This window comes from Accipiter gentilis, chromosome 4, assembly GCF_929443795.1.
Source record: "Accipiter gentilis chromosome 4, bAccGen1.1, whole genome shotgun sequence".
NCBI classification, from domain to species: Eukaryota; Metazoa; Chordata; class Aves; order Accipitriformes; family Accipitridae; genus Astur; species Astur gentilis.
Window position 1 is genome coordinate 38,145,449 of NC_064883.1, and position 12,258 is coordinate 38,157,706.

Genomic DNA, 12,258 nt, shown 5'->3' on the forward strand with positions numbered 1-12,258 from the left:
TCTGAAACTAGTCTGTAGGAGCCCCTGTAATTTTCTTCTATATTTCTTCTAAAGACAGTAGCATAAAGATCTGTATAAAATGGCAGAATCTTTGACTCCTGACAGTTCAGCTGGGACCTTGGTGCTTGGTAATGCTCAGTCAGTCATGCTGGAGAAGCATTCTTATGCGTGATGATCTTGGCACTTTGAACTTTGATGGAAACTGTTTATTGAGCTATAGTGACCTGTGTTGTTACAGAGCTGCTTTCATAGATGGGTTTGTGTTTAAAAAAGTAAACTCTTCAAGAAATGTAATACCTTTAAAAAAAAAAGTGCACCTCTGTAAACATAGGAAATAGTTTAAAAAGTGAGTAAGGTGGTTACTGTCTTCTGATCCTGATATGTATTTTGGAGACTACAAACCATCTGGAGATAGAGAAGAACAGGGAAGGGAAACTGGTTTGGCAAACACTATTGAATGTAAAGACATGTTTACTAACTTTTTTGGCAGCTGATCTCATCAGCTACTGAGAGGAACTGCTCTGCAGCTCTCCTGACTTTGAAAGCTTTGTGAGCATTTAGTTAGGCAAACTTTGTAGCCTGCTAGGCTTTTCCTGATGAGACACGTTTGAAGAGTTAACCCATCTGGAATTCTTTCAGGACAAATTGTTTGCTGTTTCTACAACAAGCTCTTTAGCCAAAATGATTCATAAGAGACCTTGACTTAGTATCTCAAAACACCATGAGATTCTCATTAAAAAAAAAAAAAAAAAAAAGAGAGAAACAGTAACCCAATGTACTTTCACAGAAGAATTTCAAAATAGCATGATGTTAGTGGCTACATGTTTATTTCAAGTGTGTGCATGACTTAAACTTGAAACACCTGGCTTTATTCTTAGATTTTAAAATAAATTGGAGTTACTTCTCACGGAAAACTTGGGAGACTTAAAAGAAGAAAGCTGACTTTAGAATTATTTCAAATGTAGAAATGCATACATTTGTGTATAGATGTGTGTAGAGAAGGATGTAAAGAATAAATGAAGGATGTATTAGTGATTGACCTCTGAGTTAAATATTGATAATATTTCAAAAAATTGGAATATTAATTGAAGAATAAGTGAACAAAAATGGTCTAAAATGTGAAATACCAGAAGGGAAGCCATGGCATCTTAAATCCAAAACAAACAACAACAACTACTCTCCTTCCCTGCCTCCCCCAAATCCCCAGGAGCAGGGAGGAGGGATGAGTAAGGGGAAGCAACTGAGTGGTGGTCAGTACTGTTCTGGGTATACTTTCTTCTTTTAAAAATACATTTATACTGAAAATGAAATATCTATTTAGCATTTTATAGCAGTAGTTAGTATGGACCCTAAGACTTCCCTGTAGCTTGTGTACTCTCTGTGGTTTCAGAGGTCCCCAAAGGACAGTTCCTAGCAGCAGCCATGCTGATAGTAGTCTGAAAGCTTGTTAACTGCAGAGCCTTCTGGAAGATGCTTCCAAGAAACTTTGATCTGTATATTTAAATAAAGTGGAATAACTTTGTAGTTACATTGATTGAAAAGAGTTTAAAGCAAGCAAAAAAAAATATAATTCATTTTTGTTAGGAATATTCTTAAAATATTGATGCTGATAAATTGTTTTAGTAATTCTAGATTTTAATTGTGAATTAATTATTCCTATGTATATACATTTTAGCCTGAGGAAAGATGACCAAGTATTGAATATAATCTGCTGTAATTTAATTTTCAGATGAGCAAGAGGATGAAGATGCCATTGTTAACAGAATATCGTATGTATAGCTCATTTTTGCAGAACTTTTGTTTCTTGGTATATTATTATGATATGAATCTTGTATGCTTCCAAATAAATAACAGTCCATTTCAAGTATGACAGCAAATAATTTGCTAGAGGGCAGAGGAAAAAGATTTGATCAAGTGACACCTAGTATTATGAAAGGCATGACAAGAGGCAAGGCAGTTTGGTCTAGGGCTTTTTTTACCTATGGTTTTCCTGGTAGGTATAAAGTTGGCCAGAATATTGCATGAGGACTTGATGCAAGACGTGGAATTCAGTGCAAGACCTCAACCTAAATTTAGGTCTCTAAAATGTAGGTGTTTATATGGGAGGTAGGTGTTTTAAGTTCCCACTGCAGTCAATGGATGCCCTATCAAGGGAGGCAATGGATCCTGGAAAGAAAGTTAGCTCACCCTGAAGTAGACATCTATATTTGATCAACTTAAAAAAAACTTAAAGAATAACAAATGGAAGACGAGCACTTGCCAGACTTGCTGGTCTGCCAGCAAATCTCTCTTCTCTTCCTGTTCCTTTGTAAAGCTAGATATTAATCTCTTCTATTTAAATATGTCTGAAGATTTGCAGAACATCTGTGAACTGTTGCTGCCCTCTGTTACTTGATTTACTAAACTGTGGGCTTGCTACTTGCTTATTACAATGTTCTTAGCTCTTCCATGGTGGTACTGTCATCCTCTTGGAAGGAGAGCTCATGAGTATTTTATTGATTTGTCTTGTTCCCTGGGAAAGTGCCGAGTACATTGCAAGCTGTTTGCTTTCAGTTGTGCATTTGTGGCAAGCTTGAAAGATGTACAAAGGTGATGTAAATCTTAGGCATGCTTCTCACAGTAGTGTCTGGTACCAGAATTTTTTAATGAATTTGAACTTATTTGCCACAAGGTCTATTTCAGATCTATAGAAAAATACGTACTTCTAAATGCTATGAAGCTCTTCCCTCTCAAGTAGAGAAGCATCTCCTGTGCTTTTAAGACTACAGTGAAGGCCCTTCTAGATAGAATGATTTTCATAGCAGCTGTGGTCTTAGCCTGGTTCTGAATTTTTCAATATTCGGAGAGTAAAATTTGTCTTGTTAACTGTTATACCCCCTGCATCTATTTTCTAGTTTAACTTTAAAACACAACAAGTATCAATTGTAAATACTGTGTTCTTTTTGCAAAAACCATGTAAGACAAGATTAGCGCTTCCATCAGTGTAATAGCCTTTCATTAAAAGTAGTGTTATAAATATAAAATGCTGCTTGTTCTTTCAGCCTAAGCTTTCTTGTTCCTTAAGTGTGTATGTTATTTTCCAAAAAGCAATAACTGTCAAACATATGCAGATTGATATTTCTTTGCATAGCATAATTGTCAGGACTTAAGAGGTGGGTGGGAGGAGAAAACAAAGCCAAACTGCTGTAGCACCTTGAAAGGCTGTAGTCTGTTAGGTTTCACAATTCTGGCTTAGAATACTTAACCTTAAATAAGAGAAAAAAATACCTCAGAAACCACCAATAAAAACACATACATATATATATATTTTTTTTTTTAAAAAAATAAAATTAGTCACCCAGACTTTCTTCTCTAAGTTAAGTATTGTGTGATTGAAAAATAGATTTGTAGACTGTTAAGGAAAAGTAAGATCTCCGTGAACAACTTACTGACATTTGTGTTGTAGGAATGACCTATTTAAGTTTACCTTTTTTGTCATGCAACTTTCAGAATTATTTCTAATTTTATTCTAGCATTGAGTTAGTTCTGTCAGAACACTTTTGTTGGTGTTATTTGTTTTGAAGAACACAGTTGTTTTTTAGTGCACAAGATGGCATTTGATATAAGTTGTACTTGGGATCTAAAAAGAATAAGCGTAAATATTCTAAATAATTATGACAATTTCTCTGTATTGACTTTACAGCTATCAGAAAACCCCAAGCTATGAGATGATACTCGAGTAACTACATTGTGAAGGAAAAGCAATGTTTGGGTTTTTTTTCGGTTTGGTGTTAAAATATCTGTTTATATGTAATTGTACTCACTTTTTTAGGCATTAAAAAGCTCTGCTTTTAAAAATTGTAGTAAGAATATAGAAATAGAATTTTTTTCATTCTGAGTGTGTATGTGGGAAATGAAAACTAAAATAGGAGACTTATGAAGAGACATTCCATGAACTCCAGTAATTTAACCTGTGTATGACATTGGAATTGAATGCATACAAGTTCCAAGAGAATAATTGTGGTAGTTGGTAAAAATGAGCTATTTCTACTGGATTCTGTAACTTACTTGGTATTTGAAATTTGCATTTTGGAAGTGAAATATTGTGGAAATCACAGTTTCTCCTGCCCCTTTACAATGTAAGAATGTGTTGCCTTCAGACACTGATTAATAGGTAGGCTAATTACTTTTCCCTCCCCTGTTCAGAGCATGTTGGTGGTAACAGTGGTACATTTCTTTAAATTTCAGGCTGTTCTTGAGCACCTTCACTCTAGCAGTTTCAGCTGGTGCAGTCCTGCTTCTACCTTTCTCAATAATCAGCAATGAGATCCTGCTTTCTTTTCCACAAAACTACTATATTCAGTGGTTAAATGGCTCACTAATTCATGGTTAGTACTCAGCATAATGTAATTAAAATGGATGTCTTCATTATACATGCACAGATATGTTATTATTTTCAAAATAACTCCATTTTTATTTAAGATGCTAATTGAATTGTTAATATGTTATTGGCTAGTTGGTTTTGCTGTTGTGTGATATATCACAAAAGTCGGTCTTAACTGTTCTGGTGTTTGTTGTTTTTTTGTTGTTTTTATTTTGTTTTTTTAAAGAATTATGCAGACTTGATGGAATTAAACCAAATTTGCTTTGGTTTGAATATTAATGTAGAATCAGAGCTACTAGAAGCTAACTTGAAAACACACTGTTCAAACTTCTTCCTCATGTGTTAATGCAAGATTCATAAGCCTGTCTCTTTATGATGATACAAGTAAATTTATTCTCAAAAATATAAGAAATTTAAGAAACTTGCTAGCTATGAGCAGTTGGGATTAGATAGTTAAATTCAACTGTTAGTGATTGATTTGTAAACAAGGAAAATTATAGAATATAAGTGTATCAAGTGTGGTAAAGGGGTGCAATAAAAATAAGCTATTTCAAGGAAACAAAGATGCAAGAAAAAATATTACTTGTGCTTGCAGCGATGATGCCTTGATGTCTGCCAGAGTGAGTTTCTTAGGCTTTCCAATATTGGTTAACATGCTTATGACTGGGCACGTATTATGGATACTAATATTTGAAAATAATTTGGACACTTCTATGTGTCTAAGGGAAATAACTGGTGGAAACAGGACATTCTTTAGTAGATTTGGCTGGAGAAAGAAGATAAATTGTTTCACATAGTGAAGGTATTATTTAATCTAGAACACATAATTTACAAGTTAACTGTGCTGTCCTTTTTCTGTTCTTGTGAAGAAAGGGTAATTGGTCTTTGGAAGATTTTTCTCAGAAAAACGTACACTTTTTGCTAAACGTCTTATAAACTCACAGATAACAAATTCATTAATATCCAGGTGCCTAACTTGCAAGTTGTTTTGGCATATGTTTTTTTTTTTTAAGATTAAAGTAGTTTACAACAAATTAAACATGAATAGGTGAAGACAGGAAATAATGTGTATTGTCTGTCATCTTTCTGAAACTAGTTGAGTATTTTTTGTGTTATCTGGACAGTAAAGGAATTTTTTTTTAAAAAAACAAACATGAAAGAGTAGTTGACTGTAGGTGTGGTAGTCAATGGTGACCCTGACGGTGGTGACAAAGTAGTTTAAGACCCGAGAAGAGTGAGGAAGGAAAACAGTAGAATAAAGACCTTAAATTTTGAGAGAATAGACTTTGTCATCTTCAGGAAATGCGTATGTGGGACCTTACTGGAGAATGCCCTGAAGGCAAAGGAAGCCAGGAGAGATGCTTACTTTCAAGGATAACCAACCTTTAAGCACTGTAATGTGCACCTCAGTGTGCAAGAAAATGAGCAGGTGTAATAGGAGGTCGACTTGGCTTAATGGGGAACTCCTGAGCTCAAAAGCAAAAAGGAAGTGTACAGAAGGTAGAAGTAGGGATGAACTACCCAGAAGAGGGGTAGAAATATCACCTGGATTAATATCCTGGTGTGAAATTAGGAAAGCCAGGGCACAGCTGGATTTGCAACTGGTGAGGCGTTTGTGTAGAGCCAGCTTCTTCTCTGGAACATGCAGTGAGAGGCAAGAAGCAATGTTTGCAGGACATGAAGCAACAATTCTTCACAGTGGGGATGGTTGAACACTGGGAAAGGTTGTCCAGAGAGACTGGGAGATGTAAATCCATGGAAGTTTTCCAAAACTCAGCTGGCTAAAGCCCTGAGCAACCTGATTGCATCTGCAGTTTAGCAGTTTTAAGCAGCAGATCAGACTACGTGACTTTAGATGTTCTTTCTAGTTGAGTTCTTCTGTGATACGTTTTGTCACACGTCATGGGGGATTGCTAATTTGGTATGTCTCCTACTAGCTAATTCTCATTTTTCACACAGATTTAGCTGCTCAGACAGATTTATATTCTTTACTCCCAAACATGGGAAAAAAAAATATTTAGTGGAAAATAATCCTTCCTTCTGTGTCTGAATTGAATTTGGAAAAATCTACAATAAAATATTACAGAGTGAAAATTATGATAAACCAATTCAGAAATTTTCACTGTCACAGTTGCTACAGTACTTGAGAAAACATGAGTTAATTAGAAATCTGCTGGAGAAAATAGTTGTCACATAGGAAGGCCTTTGAACTTTCTAGTGACCATGTTTTGATTTTTAATGTGATAATCTTTTGAAATTACCACTTTATGCATGCACAGTAAAATCTATGTAAGGCCAGTAGTAATGGCTATCAAGAAAGTAAATTCAGCATCTTGGTGTTTCCAAGATTGTATATTGCAAAGCTTACGGTGGGGTAGACATGACTGAACTAAACCAACTTTTACCACAGTTGGTGTGAAGGCTTCAGAAACATCTGTAACTGCAACATGACAAAAATGGAATGCACTTTATTTGAAAACATTACCTTGGGGAAGGGCTCCCTCTTGTGGTGTTCGCTAGGTTTGTACAATAGCATTGCACTGCTCTGTAAAAACCTAATCCATGTAGTGGCTACGTTTTTGTAGTTATGAAATACCTCTGCAAGTTTTGAGAGCTGACAGTGCTATCACAAGCACTCGAGTTCAGAAAATGTTCATATCTCCATAATACTCTATCATAGCCTTCATGTATGCTTTGCTAACTGCTTTGCAAATGTTACCAAATGGGAAAGTTTGTATTGCTTTAAAACACTTCAGTTTTGCTAGATGTATCAATTACAGATATAGTCTGAGGTACTTGAAAATGACATTAAGGGTTTTTATACTGTACACTGTTGCATTAGTTGTGACATATAGAAAAAGCGAAAATATATGCCTGGAATTTTTGAAACTAGGCAGAAAGCCCTTACCTGGATCCAGTATAAACACTCTTATCTAATGCATGTTGAACTAAACCCAGAAGTACTTCTGACAGCTGGATGTTCATTTGTGCTGTTGTTGGATACAGCCACCAGGTGGGGGTAAAAGTTAATGAAACTGCCATGAATAAGCAAGACAAAAAATTGCTAAGGGTCTAATCTGTCTGCCAAAGACTGAGAGATTTTTAATTTTTATGTTTCATTAACTTTTTAATGGAGGATATTCTTAGGTCACTAGGAATGCAAAAAAAATAAAATATTTCCAATAGACTGCTTAAAGTTTTTATATATCTTGATACCTGGAAGTGTTTCTCATGCAATTTTATGGTGCAGTCAACGTAATAGAAAATAATTATTTTTTTGGGTCTATTTTAAATTGATTCCTGAACTATCAAATTCAGATAAGAAATACAGTAGAGGAAGAGGGCCGTGTATGTTCCTTACTTTGAGGAAAGTGTATATGTATGTCAGCAGCAGTACAGCACTGTCCTTACCTCTCATAACTTTACATGCATATCATAGCTCTGTAGGTTAATATTCTGTAAATGTGGTTCCTGTCAGCTACTAATGTGTAAATGTGTAAATTCAGTAACTGAATGCATTGTCTTCAGTTAGAGAAAACTGCTGAAATAAGACCCCCAGCCCCATCTAATAGTATTTCTACTCTAACACTGGTATCTTAATTTTCTGAAAAAAAGTGTGTGTGTGGGGGAAGTATGCAGAGTGCTTGAGTTAATGTACCCCTAGTAAGGGCTGTTAATGACATTCTTGCTGATGTTGCTATGTGTGAATGTTTCTTGGATGGTAACAGGAGCTTCCTGGCTAAGCAAATTCAAAAGGAAAAATCCCCCTCTTTGTTAACTGGAGTTTAGCCACCTTTAGGCAGTTTGTTTTCTTTAGCAATTGAGTATTATATTTCACGCATCTCTTGGAATTTTCTTGTTTTGTTTTCTGTAGCTTATTTGGCTAAGTTTGGTTCCTGGTGTCCTGGTGCTATCCATTGCTGGAGAAGTAGATTTCTTGGCTCCCTGCCTCCCTCCTCCTTTGTTTTTATTTTTCCTTGAAACTTAAATAATTTCATTTAAGGAAAAAAGTATTTATGGTGAAAGCATTTTTTTAAAGCTGTGTAGGTGAAGATAACTGCTAACTCTTTTACATTTGGAACTAAATACAGGAATTTCTCTCGATAGTGAATTTCCCAGACATCCAGTAAATGTCTCTTTCCTTCCCTATTCTTTCAAAATGGACAATTTCAAAGAAAATGAACAAGCCTGTACATGAGAAGAAAAAAATAAATAGAGCTGTTAGTTCAAATTTTCTTATCATGAGGAATGTTCTTTTTTGGATTTCAGGTGATATGATATAGTCCTGCAGAATTTTGGGGAAGGTAGGGGACTAAGCTTGTTTTTCTCAACCACAAAGTAAAAGCTGTGTTTTCAGGATGCAGAACATGTGACACTTGTTAAACCTGTTAGCTACTAAATTGTAGGTGAGCTGCTGCTTTCATAAAGAAGAAACACTGCATCCTGTACAGTGATAGGATGATGATGGGTTCGTGTTTAGGCACCAGAAACTGGCTGTTAAGAAAGTGTTCAGTTTAAGAAAATCTTACTAGAACAGATACCCTTAATGGAGATCAGTTATCACTTCAGGTTGTTTTCTAAATCTTTTCCCTTCCTGCAGATGTCACATGTGTCTCACAGATGTTCTAGTGTTAGTCAGTTGTTGATTTTTCACCTCGATCACAGAATGGATGAGGTTGGAAGGGACCTCTCTAAGTAGTCTAGTCTGACCCCCTGCTCAAAGCAGACTGCTGAAGGTAGTGCCCGCTCGTGTTTTGAATATGTTGAAGGATGGAGATCACAAAACCTCTGTGGGCAACCTGTTGCAGTGTTTTATTACACTCACAGTGGAAAGTGTCGTGTGTTTGTTTTTGTTTTTTTTTCTCCCTCTTAATGTTCAAATAGGTTTTCCAGTTTTTCAATTCATGCTCATTGCCTCTTCTCCATTCACTGGATACCACTGTGAATAGTCCCACTGTTTTCCTCTCCCCTTCCCTCATCAGATATTTGTATACAATGATAAAATCTCCCCAAGTCCTCTCTTCTCAAGGCTAAACAATTCCAGCTTTCATAGCCTCTCTTTGTATGACGGATGCTCCAGTCCTTTAATCATCTTTGTAGTCCTTTGCTGGACTCGCTCCAGTATGGCCATGTCCGTCTTGTATGGAGGAGCCCACAACTGGATGTGGTGCTCCAAATGTGTGCTGCCAGTGCTGATGAGAGAGGAAGGATCTTCTCCCTTGTCCTGCTGGCAACACTTCTAATGCAGCCCGGGATGCTGTTGGCTGCCTTTGCTGCAAGGGCACATTGCTGGCTCACGTTCAGCTTGATGTGCAACAGAACCTCTAAGGCCTTTTCTACAAAGCTGGTTTTGGGATGATCGGTCCCCAGTGTGTGCTCTGCCCCATTTGTCCAGCCTTGTGAGGTTCATCTGAGTGGTAAGCCACTGTTCCTCCCCACCTTGTACCTTCAGCAAACTTGTTGAGGTTGCGCTCTCTCCCGTCGTCCACATCATTAATGAAGATGTTAAAACCAATATCACCAGGGCTCTACCACTGGTGACTGGCTTCCAGCCTGACTTTGTAGTGCTGGTCACAACCTTTTGAGCCCAGAAGCTTAGCCAATTTTCAGTCTACCTCAGAGTCTACTTACCGAGCTCATACTTCATTACTTAGACTATGAGGAGATTTATGGGAGATGATGTTGAAAGCCTTACTAAAGTTGAGATAAACAATATCCATTGCTCTCCTCTTGCCCACTGAGCCAGTCATCTCATCATGGAAGGCTGCTGTTGCTGTTACCATGATACCTTCTTCTAATTTGGAGGTGATGATGGCAATTGTGTATTGTTCGTGTTAAAATCCATGAATTGTCTAAGTTTCTCTTGAAGAAAAAATATGGAAGGAAGTGAGTACACAGAACTTAATTTTGTGAGATTCACTGATAGTGGTAAAATACTCTTGTCCTGAAAACTTTCAGGGTGGTTTTCTGAAGAGCCTTCAGTGGGATATTGTGGAAGTAGTCCATCTGAGTTTGCAGTCTGTCTTCCAAGACTTAAGACATTTGTTGCTGTTTAAGTTGGTATCCAGTTTTTGTTTGAAGATGATTCTGCAGAGAAATGGGTATTTTTCAGCCTGTAAATAACTATATCCGTAAAAACCTGGCTTCTCTTAGCACTTGTATGCGTATTATTGTTATATATAATGTAGTGTCTTTAACTTTTAATGCTGAGAAACTCATAATGTAAACTTTTTTCTTGTTTGTTGCAGGTTTATGGAATCTTGCTTCTCTTTTTTCGAATTTATGTTTGTTTGTGTTGATGCCCTTTGCCTTTTTCTTCCTGGAATCGGAAGGATTTGCTGGCTTAAAAAAGGTACGAAAATACCGTTAAATACAGAGGCTTTACAGCATATATTCCGTTTTCAGCCCTTCTTTCTGATGAAACTGAAATTAGAAATTTGGGAAGGTTTGGTGGTGGCATGTGTATGCTTATGTGAACGTGTATATACAGATGCGCACTTTTGCGCAAGCAGGTGAAGCTGTATGGTGTGTGGCTGTGAGTAAGCTTAAGGAGGGGAAAAAACCAAGTCCTTGAAAAGCCATGCATACTGAAATGAAGATAATTACTTAACTTGTCTGTTTTTTAATAATAATGTTTTAATCAATATTTTATTTTTGGAAAATGATTTTGTTGGGTTGCTAAAAGGAGGGAAGGTTCAATAAATACACTAGAAATGAAGTAACAAGGGAAAGAAGTACAGGCTGCTTACTAATGGGAAGGTTGATTAAGTAATGGATGACCCAGAGAAAACAAGCTTGATTTGTGAATTTTAAAGATTACAAACATCCCAAAAAAGGTTCAAGTGCGGTTAGTATTAATGATAATATGTTAAGAAAAGTGTCTTAAATGGGTGGAGAATAACTAAAAATATTCAACTTAATGGAATATGCTCAAGTTGAGAGGGCTGAGTATTTCAGTGAAGCATGGAATTTGGCAAAGCAATTTCTGAATGATAAGATGATAACGATTATATTAATATGTGAACTAAAGAAATATAATGAAAAATTACTTTAATGGGAGGCACAGCAAAATGAATTTCAAATCATAAATATCAAATAAATGAAACTGGAATGACTATCTGGGGACCAACTGTAGCACATTTTCATTAATCTTTGTCATCCAAATGGTTACACTTTTGTTTTTAATGATACTACACTTGAGGGAATTCTGTGCCCTTTGGATAACAATTATTTGAAAGCAAAGGATCTTGAAAAGTGGTCTGAAATCAGGAAAATGAAACGCATTAAAGATGGATGCAAAAGACTGAGTCATTGGTGGATTGCACGTAATATAAATCAATGAGGGGATGATTGTGGTGGGAAGGGAAAATGTAATTCCTGGTTGCATCAACAGGAATTGGCATAGAGGCAACGAAGTTGCCATTTTTATTCTTGGTGGAATTGGGGAAAACTCAGCTGAAGTACTGCATTCAGTTTGGGATTTTAGGATTCATGTAGATGCTTAAGAGAGAAAACAGGACAGCAAAAAAAAAAAAAAAGATACTTAAAAGTACAGCTTGAGGGGAAATTTTAATGGAGAGACTAAACTGAAGATTTTATTCAAAAGCTGAAGTTACTGGGAGATTACATCAACTTGAGCAATATAGCTGTGTCAGAAAGGACCTGCAGGACCCAATCCAGATGGTGTGTAAATACTCGTTTGGTATAGCTTGTTCTGTGCTCCTTGATGCTACTGCAGTGTTAGTTTGTATTGACTGAACTGTAGATGTATCCAAGTTACTTAAAAGTTATGGTGACCAAGCTAATGAGTTCAACTTCAAAGGAGTTTGGTGATGGGCTATTATGTTTAACTCTACATATCCAACTTGGCTAGAAAACACTCTCCTCTCTTCTTC

General features: G+C 36.4%; 1 protein-coding gene across 3 annotated transcripts in view; it reads left to right on the forward strand.

The window, feature by feature from the left end:
- Window positions 1-12,258, forward strand: part of LMBR1 (limb development membrane protein 1) — a 76,560-nt gene that overhangs the window by 15,187 nt on the left and 49,115 nt on the right. Inside the window, exons 3-5 of one of the 3 annotated variants that reach the window (XM_049798271.1) lie at window positions 1,730-1,769; window positions 4,228-4,367; window positions 10,612-10,715. In XM_049798271.1, the coding sequence (XP_049654228.1) occupies window positions 1,730-1,769; window positions 4,228-4,367; window positions 10,612-10,715 (284 nt within the window). The remainder of the gene's footprint in view (window positions 1-1,729; window positions 1,770-4,227; window positions 4,368-10,611; window positions 10,716-12,258) is intronic. The other 2 variants (XM_049798273.1, XM_049798272.1) reach the window with 2 other exon arrangements.